At 36.3% G+C, this 21,326-nt stretch overlaps 1 protein-coding gene across 11 annotated transcripts in view; it reads right to left on the reverse strand.

Moving 5' to 3' along the window:
* The window catches only part of ASCC3 (activating signal cointegrator 1 complex subunit 3), a 285,630-nt gene that overhangs the window by 230,610 nt on the left and 33,694 nt on the right, over positions 1-21,326 (reverse strand). For all 11 annotated transcript variants that reach the window (XM_075145562.1, XM_075145559.1, XM_075145561.1 and 8 more), the window contains exons 5-8: positions 4,802-4,922; positions 1,727-1,934; positions 831-972; positions 131-256 (exon numbers count right to left, since the gene is read on the reverse strand). In XM_075145562.1, coding sequence (XP_075001663.1) covers positions 131-256; positions 831-972; positions 1,727-1,934; positions 4,802-4,922 — 597 coding nt within the window. The remainder of the gene's footprint in view (positions 1-130; positions 257-830; positions 973-1,726; positions 1,935-4,801; positions 4,923-21,326) is intronic.

Genomic DNA, 21,326 nt, shown 5'->3' on the forward strand with positions numbered 1-21,326 from the left:
TTAGAATTAGTAGCGAAGAAACTAACTGGCTGCGTTTACACAACATAGTATTAATTGGTAACCTTTTTCAGTTAAATTTTTGTAATATAAAGTAAAAACTAATTTAATATCTTTGAAATGGTTTACTTACCTCATCTAAGTCTTTAATATAAACAATTTTCTCTTCAATACCAATAGGCATTGGTTCACTATGAGGGATCTTCACCTCTTCATACATTTTATTGTTTTCTCTCTGAACTGCCTCTGGTAAGAACACCTAAAAAGGTATTCAGGAAAATTAACTGAAAGCATGAAAACAGAAAGTGTCATTACGTATAACCCACTTTGAACAATGGTTTATCACTTTCCTTGAAAAAATGAATCCAAAATAAAAGCAACTCTCATCTATTAATTTTATAGATAGCACTGAACCCCCAAACTGAAAAGAATCAGTTTTACTACTCAGAAAATAGTCCCAAAAAGACAAAAAAGATAACTCCATTTTATTAAAATTCAAAAGCCATTAAGTCTAGAATTTCATAAAGCATTCATTTTGTTAAAGTCAATTCAATGGTTTCCAAAAGATAAAAAGAGAAAAATAGTATTTTAATGATTTAAGTGACCGGAGAAATAAAAATAAATACAGTAGTTCAGAATGAGATTATTTCTTCTAGAGTCAAAATAAAAACAGAATATATGAAAGTGTTTAAAACCCTCTGCAAAGAAGCACTGCTTCATACATTGGACTCTGATAAGGAGGAGAATCTTTAAGAGAACAAAGGGAACACTGCTGCACATTATTCACTGGGAAAGATGTACTGTTCAAGACGGATCATGCACCAAACACGTACCTTTGCACCCCCAATGAATGCTGATGTTTTCATAGCTTCAGCTCGGGAATCATAAACATGCGGATAATGAATTTTTTCGAAGTCCATCTCTCTCTGTCTAGCTAGGACCGGCATACTTCGAGCATTCAAAAGTGCTAGTTCTCTGTGAGCAGAAAAATAACTGCAATAATTCTGTCCTAATTTTAGGCAGCCATCACAAAAACTGAATGTGGTATATTAAAGTCAGAGCAAGAGTTGTGGAAATTTAAGGAAAAAAACATTGCATAAAGTAATTAACAAAGGAATTTTACAGCGTTATCCTCTGGCATCAGTTAAACTAAGTCCGTATAACACACTGTTTAGATAAAAATGAAAAGTGCAATCCAATAAATGCAAGGCTTTCCTAAATGCAGTTTTGCCTCTTTTTAAGCAATATAGCAACATGCATTCAAAGTTAAATACCAGTCCTACTGTATTTTTCTCAATACAACAGCTTATTTGCTCCTTATCCTCTCCCTCCCCTACTCCTCCCACTACCCTTAGCTGACAACATGGAAAATAGTATCCATTAATCTTCAGAGGAAAAAAAGAAAGATAGTTCTGATAGATTTAGTACAGACTTCATAAATCTTAAGCAAGTAGTGTGCGTACAGGAACTAGGAAAGATAGCCTACCCCTCTAATCTGCATCTCCAGCCCACATAGATGAGATCAAGAAGATTCTCATTAAGCAGATCACTGCTTGCTTTCCCTGAAAATTAGGTTTTCATATTAAAAAAAATTCTACACTTGTGATAAAACGTGCCTTGAAGTCAGAATCACCTAATCACCAAAGCAAACTAAAAGAAAATAAACTATTATGATATGTTGAAGTAGCAATTACAACAGAAGCATTTCTCAACTTTTGGCATTTATTACCTTTGCATCCGCAGCTCTTTGGGATCAAAGCACATTAGTCCTTCTCCAGAAATTTCTCCATCTTCCCCAGCTTGTTTTTCTTTTCTGGCATTTCGCTTTTCTTCCCGACGATATTGTTTCATTAAAAGCTTTTCTTGTTCAGACTGAATTGTAACTTGACAACCATAATTGGGCTTAGCATTTTCTCCTATAAACTTCTTGCACTGTTCTGCAATATGATAACAGGTATGCATCTCCGTAAGTACTGGATTCCATCTTTGTTTTCCCCAGTTTTCTTCTAAAGGTTTGTTTTCTGAGGTTTGTTTTCTTTTCTAGGGGTGGTGGTGTAGTGGTGTGTAAAGTGTGTTTAAAGATAGTTTAGCTTTATTTAGATGACTGTGCAGCAGTTGGTCTCAAAAAATCTAAAAGAAGTACCAGCTCAAGAAGTAGAAATACCAAGGTAGGATATTTAAAGTTACCATTGTTAAAAACAAAAATTCTTCATCCCAAAGCAAGAGGATGGGCTAGCAGCAAAAGAAGGGCTTTTTTTCTTTTGTGTATTTATAACTTCATCAACAGTGGAAATGCCACTTATCTTTCCTCTTAAATGTATACACCGATGAGTAGAATGGTGTGAAAACATATTAAACAGGCTGATTTTTTTAAACAGTCTCTTCACAAAACAATTAGTGTATATTTATTAGATAACATGATTGTATTGAAAGCATACTCACAATGTAATTGCCCTAAACAAGCAAGAAAAGGAGTCCTATTCTATACAGCTACAAGGACTCCTTCCCTTTATGTGGAAAGCAGCAGGACTGAATCAAGAAGAATCAGAACCACAAAACAATTACAGTAAACAACTAATCTAGGGGAGCAGGGAACCCAAAAAAGCCCAGTCACATTCAGCCTTCCGAGGCCATTACTGGTCAAAACCAAAGACACAACCAAGTCTTTTATATGCAATGGGGTGGAGAGATTTGTTTTGTTTTTAACTATATCAGTGTTTTTAAACTTCTGCTTTCAAAATTCTGCAAACGGATTATTAGTTTATGTAGGTTTCACTGAATATTATATACTTAATTCATTATGTTTCATATGTACTTTTGCAGTCAAACTCTGAAGCTGAAAACTTGAAAACTTTTTTTCATCAAACAAATCCACTTGACTGATGTTTTGAACAATTTCTGCCGCTTAGTTTTCACCTACAGTAACAGTGAAACACCTACCTCTCACAGCATGCATACGAGATAAGGTGACTGTAACTTGTAAATAGCATTGAAAAAATTCTAATAAACTGTCAAAACGTCCACATTAATATCATCATGTCTGTAGCTTTAGCTCTCTCTCTCTCTTGTATTAAAAAGGGACAACAATGGATGCAATTTCCTAACTAAATTTAATTCAGACTGAACACACCAGGGCAAAGAACTGTTACTTGATTTGTCTGATAAGCACAACGATCACCTTTACTGCCATGGAAGTAAATTACATAAGAAATAGTCAAATAATACAGCATGCTACAAAAAAAGTACAAGTTCCTTGACTTATGCTTATTTTCTCCAGCCACAAATTACTCAAAGTTGACTAAATTTCTGTAGACCCAAATTATTCCCTTCACCAAATGCAATTCTGGAAAGATAAAACTTCAATCCCCATTAGAAATACCATTTTGATGAACTTAAAAGAAAAAAGCCTTATTAAAATTAATAAATGGAACTTGGGGCAGAGCATCTTCAATCTCAGAAAAGATACTCAAATACCATTGACTTCTTTACAACAGTGAAAGAAGGGTTCTCTCATCAGTGAAAAGAGCATACAATCAGTTATGCTTTCCTATTGTCTCAAAAGCACAACATTGAAAATATTCATAGAATCACAGAATCATAAAAGTTGGAAAAGACCTCTAAGATCATCGAGTCCAACCATCAACCCAACACCATCATGCCCACTACACCATGTCCCTAAGTGCCTCATCTATTCTTCCTCCACATTCTAGCAGAAATTACTGTGATAGGTTTTATTGATGGCATAATGAAGAATAAATTCACAAAAGCTTCCAAAATACTACTTCTGCTAAGTGAGAAGAAAATATTTATGTAACTAAAATCTGCACATAGGAGAAAAACTATAATAGTTCAGTTTCTACTGCATGTATTTTAAATTTTTTATTATTTGGTTATTTCAGAAGGGAAAAAACACGAAGACACAAAACCTTGTTATACTGATAGCAAGACATCTATTTGTGATTTCAAAGCAGAATAAAACTAACGGTTGTTCCGATGAGTTTAGACTAACCATCAGCACAATAAGAGGTGAACTTCTAAACACTTGCCTATATAACATTTCATTTAAGATAAACATATTAAAAAGCATTTGTTTGCATTTTAAAATCATTGTGAGGATACATAAGTCCACTATTACTAGTTTTATTCACATTTTTCTAACTTTATATGCTGTGAACATGCAATGGTGCTGTGTCCATGTAAGATTTATCCCAAGTCACAACCTATTTATTTTTGTCAGAGGAGAAAGTGAGAAGACTTGTTTTTAAACAGCAATTTGTAAAACAGATTTTAAAAGAATCACTCTGTGCAGGCAATTTATCTTATAAAAACAAAAATCATAGTATAAAACCTGAACCCTTTTTTTCCTCTCACTTATCTATCCTTAAGCTTCAATTTATTTTTTTCAGAAGTGGTTGTCACTGTGCTTTTCCTTCCCAAGACCTACATTTGATGATAGTACAGAAGTAGAGAGTAAGCAGGAAATCAGATGAGGAATAACCAAAGATCAACTTATTTCCAGAGTAATCCATTAAAACAGATATAGTGCAACAGTTAATACATTTAAAAATTACACATGCCCATAGGCAGTTGGAAAGTAAATAAATATACGCAATACTTATTTGTTTCCTCTGTATAACCAGACCATGATTTCTTTGTTTAAGCCCATATAAATATCCCCCCCTCCTTTTTTTTTTTTTGCTTGCTTTTTAAATACACATAGACAGCACTGTTGTTTGAAATATAACTGAACAGTTAGAAAACTACTTTTTATCTGGTTTGGAATAAAAATTCTGTAGTCACTTACCTTGCAGAGTCTGGAACCTGTTATCATTTGGACAAGTCAAAGATCTTTCCAGAATCAAAGATCTGTTCTGTAGGAGTTTCTCTATGAGTTCAAAACCTTCAGGGCCTAGCAGTTCAAATAACTACAAAGAAAACAAAGTCATAAGTCATTGTCCAAATTTATGTAATTTTATAAATAGGACTACAATATTTAAACAAATTAATGAACTTTGGCTCCAAGTAACTCAACCCAAAATGTATCTTTGCTAGTATACAGGCAGATTGTTGATTACAAAAAGGGAAAGTTACAGAAAGTTTTCAGCTGGAAATATTTAAAATCTGTGAATTCTGTCTATTAAGTAAAACTCAATTTCTCTGAGAGATTCTTGTATGAAAAATTTCTCAAGACTAAACTTTATGTGTCTTTCTTTATGGTTATTAACATAAACTATGCTGCAACTTTATTCCTCCACAATCTAAGCAGATAAATCAAGAGAATCAATGCTTTCTCATAAAAGTCAGCTAAACAGGAAGTTATTCCCATTCCAGAAAAAAAAAATCACAGATGTGGAGTACAGCAGGAATTTGAAGAAACAATTAAGACAACACTAGTATCGACTGCGGTCTGTATTACTTGCACATATAATGCTGTGTGTGTGAGCATGTGCAATTCAAACACATGATGTAGGTGATGTGCACCAGAACAGAATTCCAAACCAATAAGCACTATTTTGGCTCAATGATTCTCTTACTCAAATGATTCTCTTGTAGCAGGTTAGATAAACACAGTTCCCTATTTAAAGTTCTCTTTTCCACATAATACTGTTTTTAATGGGAAAAAAACCCACCAAGACATTAAAAGCACTTCCCGTCCATCGTATCCATAATTATTTTGTCAAAAATCAAAGCATTACGGTAGAGCAGTAAGTTATTCGAAACCCATTCTTGATTTTTAATACTGTTTAAAACAATTTTTCTCCATTTTTTTCAATTTCCGAAAAGGAAAACAGGGCAGTTTCTTCTTAGTGCTCTTTAAGCTTGCTGCTGTTATTATTCATACAACTTCAGATATCAGGTAAGAATAAAAGTTATGATATACTTTGATCTGATATTCTATGAAAGAGTAAGACTTCGGCACTGTAGGATTCAAGTATTTCTGTTCTAACTATAAAAAGCAGAGAGAGGTCTCTTACTGTCCTGTATTTAATTTGCCAACTCCTTAACAGAGAGTTTTTCTGTGGCTGTCTCCGACTACTGCCCTCTAGGAACACCTCGAAATAACGTTTTGCTGTCTTTTCATATATTTGCAAAATTTTGAACAGTACCAAGGGCATCAGATCAATGATCCCTTTTTTGACGCCAACCTGTACGTCATAATGTAAGCTGTCACTTAAAAATAAAAAAAGAAGAAAAAAGTGTTACTCCTGGTCCTCTGGGTTTCTATGAAAAACATAAGGTTTGTGCAAATTAGTACAGTCATTGCAGAGTTTGCAGAGACCGTGAAATAACAGCTCTAAAATGTATAAAGTCTTGTATTTCTTTCATTAGAGTAACCAAAGATGGCAAATTGAAGTAGTAGTCTGCCAAAAAAAAAAAAAAAAAAAAAGAAAAAGAATGCAATAAATGTGGACAAATAGAAAATTCTATATTTGGATAGAAGAAACAAACTACAAAAATACAGGACAGGGAACTGCTGGCTTGATGTCAATTCTGCTGTCAAGAATCTCAAGCTATGATGGATTTCTTTTTATCCAGCCTTCACTACCAATGATTGTTACTTCTTGTCTTTTGCATAGCTGTTCACTGTCACTTTACTGCTAATATTATCTAAAGATATAAGACGATAGATAGATGACACTGTTTTTTGGAACAGGAAGATATTTTTCCACTCCTGTTTTCCCAATATATTCTGAAACAAAAACCATCCATATCAAAACTATTTCAACCAATTAGAACAGCAGAGCCGTACAAAGAAACAGTAATGTTACACAATGCATTCTACTTCATGGCCAGAAGTCATGAAGTAAAAACAGTATCACTTAGTCCATCCCCAGTGAGCTAGGGCCTCAAAAGAAGAGTACCAAGGTGAAACTGAATATCCTACTCTCCAGACAGCCTACCAGTCAAAGAGAACTGAACCCATAGACTATTACACATGACAGACTCTGCAACGTTCGTGTGGTAGAAGTCACTCCATTTTGCCTTCTTGATCAGTGGACACAGTGTGGTATTCATTTGCTACCAGCAGTCTGAGAACTGTCTATATCACCTAAATAATCTTGCTGCTGTCGGAAAAGGAAGGAGGCTTTCAGAACATTTTAAACAGCTAAGACAGACTAAGCTGATTGTTCAAGACTGAGCGGAAAAAGCTAAAGAATACAGAATACCAGAAGCAATGACCTTGTTCTTATTCACAAGATGTATGCCATGCCTACTAGAAGCCTGCCAGAGATCATGGGTGGAAAACAACCATTGAGAGCTAAACCAAGACAGAAGTGCTGAGAGACAGAGAACAAGTTAAAAAGCAAGATCTGTCACCACCTACCACTGATTGTAGAAATGGTGACAATGGTAGAAAAAGTTTGCAAAGAGCAGAAATAACTAAACTTGAGGACTTGTAAGACCAATATGCTATTAATCATCAGATTTGTTCATACTATAGGAGTAATCCACTGCTTCCTAATTAAAGTATTAAGAACTACCACAGAATGCTGCTGTGTCAAAGTGCAATTCTTTATCTTCTCACTTGTTTAGACTTCCAAAAACATGTCAGGGTCCATTCACAAGGCTTTCCACCATTTCAGAAAAACTTTGACATTCGTTGGCATTTTTAAGCCTAATTTTCAAAGTAATCAACAAATCAAACAACCTGAAATTCTATAATGACAGACATCGTTAAAGATCTAAGCAGCAACTGAACCCTGTGGTAACTCATGAAAACCAGTATGACTTGGAGAGAAAACACCACTTGTTGGGATGCAACTTCAATAAAGTGAATGCTGAGTCTGACATCTTCAGAAATAGCACAAAATTTGCGTTCTTAAAAAAACCTTTCCACTGTAAGAATTACATTTTTAATATTAATTGTCACACTACCCAATAACCCTGGGCCAAAGTTTGTAAAAAGTAACCACCTCACTACTGCTATCACTCTTACACTGGAAAGCACTTATACTTTACAGTCACAGGTTGACTGTATAAATCAAAGAGCAGGAAAGAGAAAATTAGGAGCTGTATTGAATTGCCTTATGCCTACTAGGAGAAATGAAGCCCCAAGGCACAGAAAACGTCTGACCAAGAAATAAAATGGCCTTCTTTTGCCAGGACATATCTTTCCTATAGTAGTTTTATTTTTGATGGTATAAATTGAAGTTATCAAGATAGGCTGGAGTGGCTGAACCAGCAGTGAAAGAGCAAAATCCTCAACACCCTCCAGTACCTACTAAATGCTGATGCAGTCCTGACCGCCACAGGTCAGTCTCATGCCTGGATGTTCACCTGGAGGTAGAATGCTTACTAAAGTTGCTTTGCATGTTGATTTACAAAAAATAAACGTATTACTTGTCACAGGAGGCTGTGTCATTTTCTAACGCACAGAACAAGCTTCCTCACAACTGTGTTTAAGGTGATTGTCCTACTACTCTGCAGAATATGTCCATAAAGAATCGAACTCCACAAACAGTAGTGAAAGAAAAAGAAAATAACAATTTATGTAAAATGGAAAGCTTAAGAAAGTTATGAGGCAAGTTGTCAATCCTATCTACTCTTAAGCCTCTACAAGTGATGAAGCGCTAACCCCCAATGAGCTGCATTGCTCCTTTGGATAAATATCTAGTGTAAGCTGCACAGAAATTCCGAATATTCACTACAGAAAAGGAGAACTTCAGAAGTTTTATACTGTTGAGAAAAGAATTTCAGATACAACATTTTGCTTCTAAACATTTTGCTTTCTCTTCTAGAGAAGAAAAGGCAAACTGAAAAACTGTAATGCACTGCTAGCAATTTACGTATGTTAAGAGGCTAATTACTATGTTTCATTCCAAATGAAAAGCTTTCCATTAATCAAATCCAGGAGCTAGCAGGGTCATATGCAATCCAACAGTCCGCAGGATGAAATTTTTAGCATTCTAATGCCAACTAGAAGCAATGAATCTTAGAAGAACAGTAAGGCTGGGGACCATGATGACAGCCCAACAGTAGCTTTTAATGAAAATATTTCAAAGAACTTGCTGCTACTCTGGTAATTTCTTCAACACTTTCTTAGCATCATACTTACTTCTAACACACTGAGCTTCTGCCACTCATCTCAAGTGCTCATTCCAAAAAAGGGACAATAGGGTAATTTATGCTTGAAATAAAGGTTGTGCAGGTTTGAATGGCAGACACGTGTTCCTGGCACTCAAGCCTGTAACTTGAATGCTGTTAATGACCTCACATGGCTGATGGATAAACATTAAACAATGTGTAACACTGCATGTTAAAAAAAAAAAATTAAATAAATAGGTTCTCAGACCAATAGTTACTCAGATCATGACCCTTTCAGGACAGCCTAGTAGGAAAAAACTTCTGTGTAATCTTATTTGCAAAAATCTGTGAAGGTTCTGACACAGGAATTGGCACAGGGGCATAATTCTGTACTCAGTGTAGGTGCTAGCATTTCTGATTTGATACATTATTACATATTCTGGCCTGAAAAGTCAAGGTCCAAGACCCTGAGAGCAGGCAAAGGAATCTGGTGAATGTTCATAGTTGCCTTTTTATTAAGTTATAATGAGATAAACTAGACATCAGGCAACAGTTGGAGAGGCTGTGTGTCAATCAGCGGTTTCTTGAATACCAGCCAAACTATTACGTTCCTTGAAGTCAGTAACAGATTATGCCCAAAAGGCAACCCTGATTGCCTTCAGTAACAAAGGTCTCAGATGACTTCAGCTACTACCCAGTGACCATAAAGACATAGATGAGTGTGATATATGGTCACTCATATTTGTTTGAATGATTTTTACGTTTCAGTTTATGTGCATAACCTTAATATCTGGAAGAAACGGTAATGAGTAATCAATCTAGGAACCAAAGGACAAGATGTGTCATATTGCATTAGAAAGGTGAGGCAAGGTCCCCATGCTAATGATTTCTACTGAATATATGCTCGTTATACAGAAAAAGCAAGGAGACATAGACAGCAGTCTTGCAGACAGACAGCAGTCTATCTGCCAGAGCAGGTAACAAGCAAGAAGTTGAACCTCAGTGAAATGCATGACATAGTAAATTTTTTCAAGTAAGGCTCATCCATTAAAAGTACATCTTTATTATTGAACTCACAGTTCAAGATTGAAACAAGATTTTAGTCTGAGTGTTAAATAGCTAATAATTACTCTTCAATTCTACAAGGCACAATTTATAAGGAGCCCTGGAGTTCCTTAGCGTGATGTCAAATATGAGGTACAGACTGTGAACATTACTTTGACATCATAAACTATCTGCCATCTGAAGGGCATTTTCTTGATTTCTGCATCTTCTATGAAATGGGAAGGGATCCTATAAATCTCAGAAAATATTTTGTTTTTCAAATGCGAACAAAAATAGACTAGGAACGGTCCTTGTACCTTGCTTGAGTCTTAGTACTAAGTACTGCTCTGCAACAACAAAAAACAGAAAACCAAATTCAGCCAACAAGTGGTTGTCCTCTGTACCTCTGTACCTTTATAGCCTAACAGCTGGTCTAGGTTACAGAGTATCACCTACACAACTAATTGCTATGCCTGCACTTAGTGGCTTGTTTGCAGATGATACTGCTTTACAAGGCACAGTTTTCAAACAGCAGTGGAAGAATCATCTCCATAGCACGATCTCAAGTTTCTTCTCTCCTAGTAGCTCTTAATAACTGAAATGATTGCTTAATTTCAAAAATTATAGGGAAAATATGACATTTTTCTTGGGCTACAGGCTTACAGCAAAAGCTGTCTGGATATAGTACCCAAAGAGTATCAGACAGAAAAATTCATATTAGCTATTGCTTAAAAGATTCAGTAACAAAAACAAAGACATTGAAGATAGAGGGGTTTTTTTGCATGAGAAAATTCAACACAAATTTCATGGATATTATATATACAGTGATTACTAGTTACTACTGTGCTGAAAAGTAATGGACTATCACCAACTCTAACATCTACAGATTATAGAAGAACATTTGGTTTAAAAACAAATCTCAGATGTTCTGTATTTTCATGTTTCTTACAGGTTGATTAAAATATGACAAGCCAGACAAAGCATAAGTTCTTACCATCGTTATTAAAAACTAATTAAAAATTAGGTGTGTAAGAAAGTCATTCAGCTCTCAGATCTGCCTTTCTTTTTTCAAGCCTGGCATTTTTGAATACACAGCCCATCACATTAAGTCCACCTATACAGAAATGATCTTCCAACCCTAGGAACCATTTCCACCTAGGGGATTGCACAGAGTCTTAGCAAGCTCAGCTTAACTGCACTTGCCTCACAACGGAAGAGTGGCCAGGCACTTCAAGCACTTTGAAGGCGAGTTGCTGACAAACTGTGTGTACGCAGAATGCATTTCTGAGGCTATTCCGCGGTACAGGGGCTGGAGGACTCTCATATTGCAATCTCATTGATCACTGGGATCAGACACAACAGAACGACATGCCCATGGGCAGGCATTCTAACGGGACAAGGAGCACCTGGCTGTCAGGCAGCCTCCAGCGGAATCAAGTGCCAGCTTCATGAGAATGAATGAGAAGTTACTGCTTGTCATCAGGGAGGTCTTGAGGGTCTGTCCATGAAATCAGTTAGCTTTGAATTTTTGGATTTTACTTTCAGTCAGCAATTGGAAGAAAATAATGAACTAAATACACAGTTAGAAACAGGCAGATTAAAGAAAAGCAGCAAAATTCTAGGAATTCCTCCAACAAAAACTTTCAGTTTTACTTAAAAGAAGGCTGAGTAAGGAAGCTGATGGAAAAGTTTTCATATAACATTGTCTTTGGGAAAGATATTTTCATAAAGATAATGCATTCGTGACAAATTCTTACTCAAAATTCAACTTTTGGTTGCTTTCCTCATTTGCAGTGCAACAAGAAATGCTGGAAATCTGGTGTTCAGCCTGGTACACATTTTTAGTCCAGGTGTAAAAGTTCAATGCACAAATAAAGACACAGCCAATTATTCTTTTTAATACCATTTCTCCTCAGCACATCAGCATACCCTCTACTTCTGTATCCACAGATCACTATGCAATTCTACTTCAACTGCACACTAGTAGAAATGAATGAATCACAGCAAGAAAAATTCCAAAATGAGTATTAAAACATGAAAACTAATTTCTTAGAAGACTCAGCCTACAGGTACCAGCCAAGACTTCTTTTAAATCTAACTTAAATCTAAAGTTAAAACACTGAAATTGATCAGTTACAGGAAAAAAAAATTAAGATAATTATTTTTCTTATGACAAGACTCAAAAACCAGACTATCAGATTGAAAGCATATGCAAGTATTGCTTAATAAGCCTAAAACAGTCATCTTACCTATTTAATTTCCTATCAGTTTTGATTACAGATCTCTCGTCAATATTTTTCTTATATTAAAAAAATTGCATAAGCTGTCACAGCATAATTCTAAAATATTTGCTGGAAAGCTGTCTCCAGCTCCTTGTGCAAATCCGTACTAAAACTGCTTACCATACTTGACAAAAAGACAAGCCCAAAACCACAAAGCACCTTAGTAAATTTTCTTAATATTTTTAAGGGAAAGTAAGTAGACTGGAGAGATCACCACTATCATCAACATTTTAACACTGACTAATTAAAAACTTACACGGATGCACTAATTTTGAAAATTTCAAACATATAGCTACAAGGCGACTTCCACCAGCTTATTTAGCCTAAAGACTTCGGTAATTAGAAATATGTCAAACCCTGCTACAAACAGCAGACTACTCACGTGCCTTTTGAAAAGGAAGCCTTGAAGACCAATTTAAGTGTGGAAAAACTTGCTGTTACATGATTTCTTAAACTAGTATTTATCTTCAGAAGCATTCTGGGATCAACTATTTATGAATTTTGAAGAAAAAAAAATAATCGTAAGATTAGCTAATTGCTGCACTTGCCACTTTTCTAAGCACAGGAAGCAGGCAAATTTGGAATTACTGAATGAGTATTTGTAAAGATAATAGACAGATGCCTGCATCACTATCGCAGTAATACAAATCCAAATTCTCCTGAAAAAAAAAAATTAATTAAAAAATCTAAGACAGCATAACTTGAGTAGGAGACAGCAGACACCCATTTCATTCTGTAGTGAGAGCAAACAGCAAAGTAGATAGAGGGGTAAGAAATTCTGACTTTATCCATCAGGAAACGTACATTTATAGAGGAAGTTTCTATATCAGAATCAAACATCCAAACCAATTTTTTTAGGGCTAATGATTTAGGCTGGCAGTGGTTGGCACAGAATTCTTTTCTGAAGAAGACAAAACCCTGCAGATATTCTTAAAGGAGGTGCAGGAGAAGCTGGCAGGGGAAGCATATCCGGGGCAGTTGACCCAACTGGCCAATGGGGGATTCTACACCATGTGATGTCATGCTCAGTATAAAAACTAGGGGAGGGGGTGTCCCTCCCCCCATTCATGACAGGCGGTCAGTGAGTATTTGCATTGTGCATCGTCTGCTTTGTATATTCTGTTATTGTTGTTGTTATTATTGTTATTATTACTGTTCCACTTTGTTTTATTTCCATTATTAAACCGGTTTTATCTCAACCCACGAGTTTTCCTACTTGTGCCCTCCCGATTCTCTCCCTCATCCTACCGGAGGGGGGTGTGAATGAGCGGCTGCATGGTGTTTAGTTGCTGGCTGCGGTTAAACCACAACAGGATGGAGCCATTCGCCTCTAGTCCAACGCTTCTGCTATCCTAAAGTGTAGTGACAACATACAAGAAAATGCCAGAAAGCCAAGCAGTTAGTTCATGTTGCTCAATAGAGGTGGATAATGAAGAGTAGCAAGGGACTCCAATACTGAAAGCTAGTTTTATCCCAATTAGGATAGTGAAGTGAGAATTTTAAGACCCTCTGTGGAAGACTGTCAGGCCCAGCAGGCTGCCCCAGGGAAAGAGGCCGCAAGGCCTCACGCCTTTGCTCGTGTCAACCAGCCCCAGGCTGTGCTCTCCAACACCCCAGGTTGCCATACGCTCACATGGCTGAGAAGAAAACAGGACAAGTTTTTCCCTGAGACATAGCCTTTTGTATTATTTTAGGTGTGTGTAGAAAAGAAGAAAAAGGGTTTCAGCTAAGGAAAGATGAATTTTTAGCCTAGCTTTCCAAGGAAACAAGGCCTACCAAATCACTCTGTGCATTTACCAGTGCGTGAACTAACAAGCAAGTTTTAAGCCTCTTGACAGAGAGACAGAAATTTTCAGAGCTCTGAAGGGGCCAGTAGAGGAGACCGATCTGAACGACTGCTCTTTGTGCCTCCTGCTTTTATCCTCTGCGCGGCCGCAGCGTGAGCACAGCGGCATTAGCACGCGCCAGCGAGCCCAGCAGTCAAGCACCAGCACACGCTCTTCTTTGGCCAGCAAAGCTGCAGCACTCACGCAGCAGCAGACACGGGGTATTGGAAACCATGCAACACCAAGAGCCGCAGGAAACCTGGCCCTGTGACTTCTGTGGCTCAAGCAGCTGTGAGTTTGGGTTTTTTCTGTGGGGTTTCCTCCCTTCCTGCCTTCCATAAAATGATTTCGAGGTATGTGATTTTATGTTTAGTTAATCAGTGAGCGTTAATCTGCATTTCTTGCAGAACTTGTAGTTCCTGATGTCTCCATGTGGATGTGAAAAGAACTTCTCAGCATCAAAGAAAATAAAAAGGGAAAAGCTCTATCAACTACAGACTGGCTCACTCTAGAAAAAGATCTCATTAAGTTTAATGATACACTGAAATTGAATCAAAAGTTATCATGAATGGATAAAGCCTCATACCACCTCAAAGATACAACAAGCTTTCTCTCAGTACAAAACTGAAGTAAAGGAGTTGACAGGAAAGAGGAAAAGTTACTGCCGGGAAGGAGAGCAACCAGCTCTTAGCATCAGGATGACACCTAGCATCTCTTGGCTCTCACTGTGGCCCTTTCATCATTTCTTAAGTTCTGTCCTCAAAAACCAGCACTCAAACGCCATTCAATTTGGTTTCTTATGAAGGGAGACAGCATGGCTCTGTTTTCACAAAAAGACAAAGTTTCCTATCACCCTTGGGGTTTCAGCAGTCCTTGGACATCATCAGAGCTGTGTACTTCTGATTTAAAAAAAAGAAGGCCATAACTAAAAAGGGAGAAAACTGTATCAAAAATAACTGGATTATTTTCTCTTTATGAAAGGGGAGTAGATAAAGCTCCATGGTCAAGAATAATGAGACCCAAGCTTTGTATGTCTGAATATAAAATTCTTAGTAATTTTAATAAAATTACAAAGAGAAGAATATGAGCTTGAAAAGCCAGTTTCATGCCAAGTTAGAAGCTTTGATGATAAGATAAAGATAAAACACCACAGGGGTGATCCACATATGCCTATATTTTCCTATAATGGGTACTGCTTTTATGAACAAGGTAATGGGGAATAAGTTTTGTGATATGTTAATTTGTTAGGGCTAGAAAGTCCTTTTTTCTGAACAAAAGGAAGAGCCACTTTGACGCTTAAAACCAAACATGTTTTATGAGACAAGTTGCTTTGACATGAAAATATCTGTGATGCAAGTGTACACACACACAAAAGTAAAAGCTAATGTTATAATTTCATGATACATTAAGAAAAATGCAGATTAAGTTACATCAACATAGTATCATATCCAAAGTTTTCATGTGGTGTTGCACATAGATAGCAATGAACATTTAAATTAGTTGGTTTTAAGTCAAAATGGATGTTAAACACTAGCTTTTTGAACTGTTCTCTCAAAGGAGCCTCACAACAAGAGCTACCCCACTTCTTTATTGATTTTAACCAAGAAATAATTTCTAAGGACAGCTTGAACTTTATTTTCTACTATGCAAACAATTTCCTATATAAACATATGTGTGATGGTTATTAAGAGACAAACCTAACAAATTAACTTTTAGTAAACAGTTTCATGAAAGTAATACAATGGCAACAGAAACTCAGTCTCAGAGTTCTCAGTCCTCAGTCCTCAGGAAAGTTCCCTGGCAAAAGTCTTCTAAATTGTCCAAAGACAAAAGAGGAGCCATACTGAATCCAGAGAGGTTTGGAGATGAAATTTTGGAGTGACTTCAGGGGGAACATAAGCAAATAATGACAGAATAGAAAGTAGGAGGAATGTGAACTATTAAAAAATTACTCTGGCTATGAGCACTTCCTGTTCTTTATTATGTCCCAGATACTTGGAAAAACTACTAGATATTGTTCTTCCATGTTTTCTAACAAATCTGTAAACTATGATACCGAAGCTTGGGATTCATAACCATTTATAAACATTCAGACAAGGATCCTAGCTAGGTTTCCTAAACTTATAGCTAACTTCATGATCACTACTAGATTAATAACAATCACCAGTAGGGCTGGTTGAAGAGTTCTCCAGGAGCAAAAGAGGAACATTTCTGGAAGTCAGATAAGTACTTCCATTGCCTTCTGTCAACAAAAATAAGCCATTTATAACTTTTGAAGTGCCTTATACAGTTTTTAGATAACATTTTAACTATCTCTGCAGACTTTGTTAATATTGCAAAAAAAGATACCAAATGAACAGTGGTTCAGTAATAACGAAAAACCAGTACCAACAGTAGAAAGTATGTAACAGGGACACACCGATACAACCTGTGACAATTCCCACTACTAAAGAGCACTGGTAGTCTAGCTATGCCCTATATAAAAATGGATATTGAATATTTATTGAAAGAATAATAATAAACTACTCCTGATTCTCAGTGTCTGCTTAAAGTCCTTACAGGCAACTGAATTTCCATGTCCAAATGGAGCAATTAGGTAACTTACAGCATCCTGAAGAATGTCTCACAAGGAGTAGACAACTGCTCTGTATGTAACAGATCTGAGAGTTGATGCTCATGCACATTTCCTTTAACAGCGAAAATTGCTTGGTTACTGCAAAAGCTATGCTAGCACTGGAAACAAACTTGCCTAGAATCTGAAAGTTAACCGAAACTCTTGGTGAGATTTTTACTCACTAAGAAGAACAGCTAATATTTACAAAATGTTTGTTTTATGCTGCCAGTCTACTGCTATCCCCTCTCTCTCTCTGAGTGCCTTTTCCTGCAAGCCACAGTCCGTTGATGCACTACTCCCACACTAAATATGTTTGTACTGCTGCTACTCCTTCTCATCAAGCCAGACTGGCAATCATTTTTTCATAGTTCATTTCCTCAGTTTTCCATGCTTTATTTCACATGCTACCTTCTATACGATGGACCTCCTGTGAACCCTTTTCCAATTATTTTTAGCACCTCCTACATATAGCAATGATGAAATCATCTTCTGAAACTGCTTTCCCTATCAATAGGCAGTCTATATCAACACATTCTCCACTTAAGATCAACTACGAAACATAATTGCAACACTGAAAGTATCTGGCAGTGCTTACAATGAAGGTCTTTAAGGTCTTAACAATGGGACATAAACATACAGACGTTGATGTTTTTGAAATATGTTCAGTCAAAACAACATTTTCTGGTTGTGGCTTTTTTGGTTTTTATTTAAATATCTACATACCTGGATGCATATTTTTGTTTTCAGCATCTGCATTTTTTTAAAGAATGCCAATTTCTCTAGCATGTCAGGATATTTAATGTCTAATTTGATTACTTTGAGTAAGGAGAATCAGTAAACTTCTTATTCCAAAATTCCACTTGCAAATCCCTTCACTCAACTAACTTCCACAGTTTTGTTTTGTTCTTTAATGAACTTAACATTAATAAGGAAAGGTTTAATAATGAATTCTACATAACAAAAGACAATACCACGATTTTTTGCTATTCTTACACGTAGCCTCCACAAACCTAATCTCCTCAAACTTAGGGCTTCAATAAACATTGCCGAGTACAAGATAGTAATATATAACTATCTATATAATAAACTATATTTATACTATATATATAAAATGTAGTAATACAAGATGCTGAAGCACAGAATGCTTTTGTTGCTTTTCTGCAGAGTCCATGCCTAGCTCAGCATGGCATTAACATAGTAAGTTTAGAGGCCTGAAAAACTTCCACAGAATGACAGAAATATACTCCTGAGACACTCAGTTTTGGTATCAAATATCCAAGATTTTCCCTGTATTAATGTATTTTTGAAAGCTGTTTCACAACATCTTTTGTCTCTTACGATAAATAATTAAGTAATAAATATGATACCTCATAAAAAAATAGTTCATGCTCTAAAACAAGCTGTTTAGTTAAAGTTTTTATGACAAAAACCCCATAATGTAATTTAACTCTATTTTCCATTTTGAAGTTGCAGTATGGCTACCCTCTGCTCACACGAGCATTCAGTTTTTGCTAAATGTTTTATGTAGTTATTACTACATCTGCTTTTATCAGTTCTTCAAGACTATTTTCTTAACAGTGTAAAACTCATTGGATTAAACTAGTTCAAATCACTAAAGAGTGAGTAACCAGTGAGCGTGTAACCAGATATCCAGTTCCTCTATGGGAAAGTCTCATAAAAATGCAATGGCAACATAACTTCCAAGTGGCAAAAATTTCCCAAGACACATAGAAATACATGTTAGTGCAATCCTATTTTATAATGGTGTTATTTTGCTGGCTGTAAAATATCAGCTATACATATACAGAGTTCAGAAATCACCTCTCTAAAGCAAGTTAAAAACATACGTACAGACTAAGACAAGTAGTAAAAATAAAACCCTTTGGAAATCAAGGACAAATCTCCAACTGATTTTAATGATGCTAATATTTTATCCTAGAGGTTTTGTCTTTGCACTTACACGTTTAATTATTATTTCAAAATATATTCAATTTTCTTACTTCTTTCAGTTTGGACAATCACATCAGCCATTTCACCACTGACTTCAGTTTCTGGCCAATTTAATTTTCTCATTCACTAACAAGCTGTACTGTTTACTTATGCCTCCGTATATTATGCTATTTATTATATTTCAAACAGTGTTTCCCACTACATTTTTTAAAGACTGTATACTAAAACTACTTCTATTGGCCTCAAGTTCTGCCAAATTGCATTTTGACACCAAAGTTGTCTCGTTCCACCTTATAGTGGCTTGATGAAATCCGTGCAGGGAAAACAGCAGCTTTGCGCTGGGGCTCTCAGAGCACCTTTGGTTCTGCTTCAGACGAGTTAGAAAAGCTGCAGCTGGGAGTCTTAAGCCTGAAGAGAAGAGCAGCAGCTTATATAGAAAAGCCAAGTTTTGGCTTTGACAGAACCTTCTGGAAGCACTGAAGCACATGCAATTAGACTGATGTGCCGAGCTAGTGACAAGTAAAACTGAGTTTCCAATAGCAGAACATTCATGTTTGATATTTGGAGGAGCTGACTAAGCATTTGCAAAGTCCAATATCCAGTATTCTACAAAGCAGCCAAAAGCTGATGCTTCACGTCATATTTTGCTTAAGGAAAGAAAAGTACACATCTACTTTCACACCTGCACACTGCGCCTTTCTGATGGAGAAGGTCAGCTTGTAACTCGGGGAATGGCTGCACAGCATATGCAAATAAGCTCCACTTGCCCTCTGAGCCAAGCAAAAGTATTAGTCAAATATTGAGCCAGAGCCAATTGCACCGTGCACAGATAATGCAGCCTGTTTCTCTAAAGCATCCCTCTTGGAGCCTGCACAGTATGATCTCAAAACTAGCACCTGAGCACCACACAAGTCTGCAAAAAATGAAATGTCAAAGCACTTTTCACAGTCAGTATTATAATGTGAACTGAGAAGAGTTCAGAGCTCTTAATATAAATTACATATGCAGACCGCTCAGGGAATCACTCTCAATACAGACCCGAGAATTATTAAACTGAATTCAGGTTTAGCAATGAGAGTTAAACATTTCTCAGGTCATCAAATTTTTGGATACTAATAGCTAGACCATATAGTTTTTATTTGTAAAATGTAACACTAAAGTTCTGACTACTCTTGAAAGCAATGAGCAAGAAGTAAGTAAATACAGAGAACAGTGTCTGCCATGTGTGCTACTGACAAACAGCACACTAAGTCACTAGTAGGAAACAAAATCTACACACACTTGCTCAATCTCATTCTGAAATAATGTGATTTTGTGCAGTGCTGTATATGCTCTTCCATTCGCTTACCTAAAGTAGTGAGCAAGTGTGTGCAACCTGTAGGAAAAAAAACCCTTTTGTAGCTGGTTTGCATTATAAGCTCTAAAACATGCTTTTTCCTGTTGAACTGTATTTCAAACTCATTTCACAATGTTATATGTCTTAGCTTACACTTGAAAAAAATGTAAATGTTCACATAAATAATGTGGCTTTTAAAGGGTATTAGAAATTTGGGCATGTAAATTAAGACTGTATGTATTTTTTCTTAAGAGAATAATGACCATTACAGATTCCTGTTTAACGCAGGAAACTAGATGAAAGATTTCTCTGAACAACAAATGTCCATTATTTATAGATACTTAATTTAGGAGACCAATTTAACACATCTGAAATCAAGGTCACTTTAAAACCTAATTGAGATTACTTGCAACACAAGGACTATTTATTTCCTGTATACCATAATTCATTAATTAAGTTACACATAAGGTTATAATATAAATATTTAAAAGGCCCACTCCACTTATTTATTATGAGATTCCACTAACAAGGAAGTTGTTACAAACCACGAAGTTTTTTAACTTAAAAAAAGAACATATTAGGGTAAGGGATAGTTTACACTTTATTTTAATGCAAGAAATCCATCAGGAAAATTGAAGACTTAAGTTAATACAGGATTAGGAGTAAATGCAACAGAATTTTCTCCAATTACTTCTATTTATTCAACTGAAATGACAGAATCACAGAACAGTTGAGGTTGGAAGGAATCTCTGGAGATGATCTAGTCTCCGGGGTCGGAGACTCCACAACCTCTTGAGGAAACTGCTCCTACATCTGACCACCCTCACAGTGACAAAAATTTTTTACGTTTACATGGAACATTCTATATCTCAGTTTATGCCCATTGCCTCTAGCCCTGCCACTGGATATCATCGAGAGGAGTCTCCATCATCTTCACTCCCTCACCATCAGATCTAATCAGATCACATCCCCCTGAGCCTTCCTTTTTCCAGACTGAACAACCCCAGTTCTCAGTCTCTTCTTGTATGTCAGACGCTCCAGTCCCTGCATCATCCCTGTAGCTCTTTGCTGACTGAGTATGCCCATAGCAGACACCACCCTACAACTTTCAGATTTTATTTGTTCATCTTACTGCTCAAAGCAGGGCATTAAAATGCATGAGAGTAACGCTAATTAAGAAAGCCTAACGTTTGAATAATAACTACAGATAGTTTCCATAGCTTTTGCTCTGTGCTGCTTGCCTTCCTCCC

This window comes from Calonectris borealis, chromosome 3, assembly GCF_964195595.1.
Source record: "Calonectris borealis chromosome 3, bCalBor7.hap1.2, whole genome shotgun sequence".
Classification (NCBI taxonomy): domain Eukaryota; kingdom Metazoa; phylum Chordata; class Aves; order Procellariiformes; family Procellariidae; genus Calonectris; species Calonectris borealis.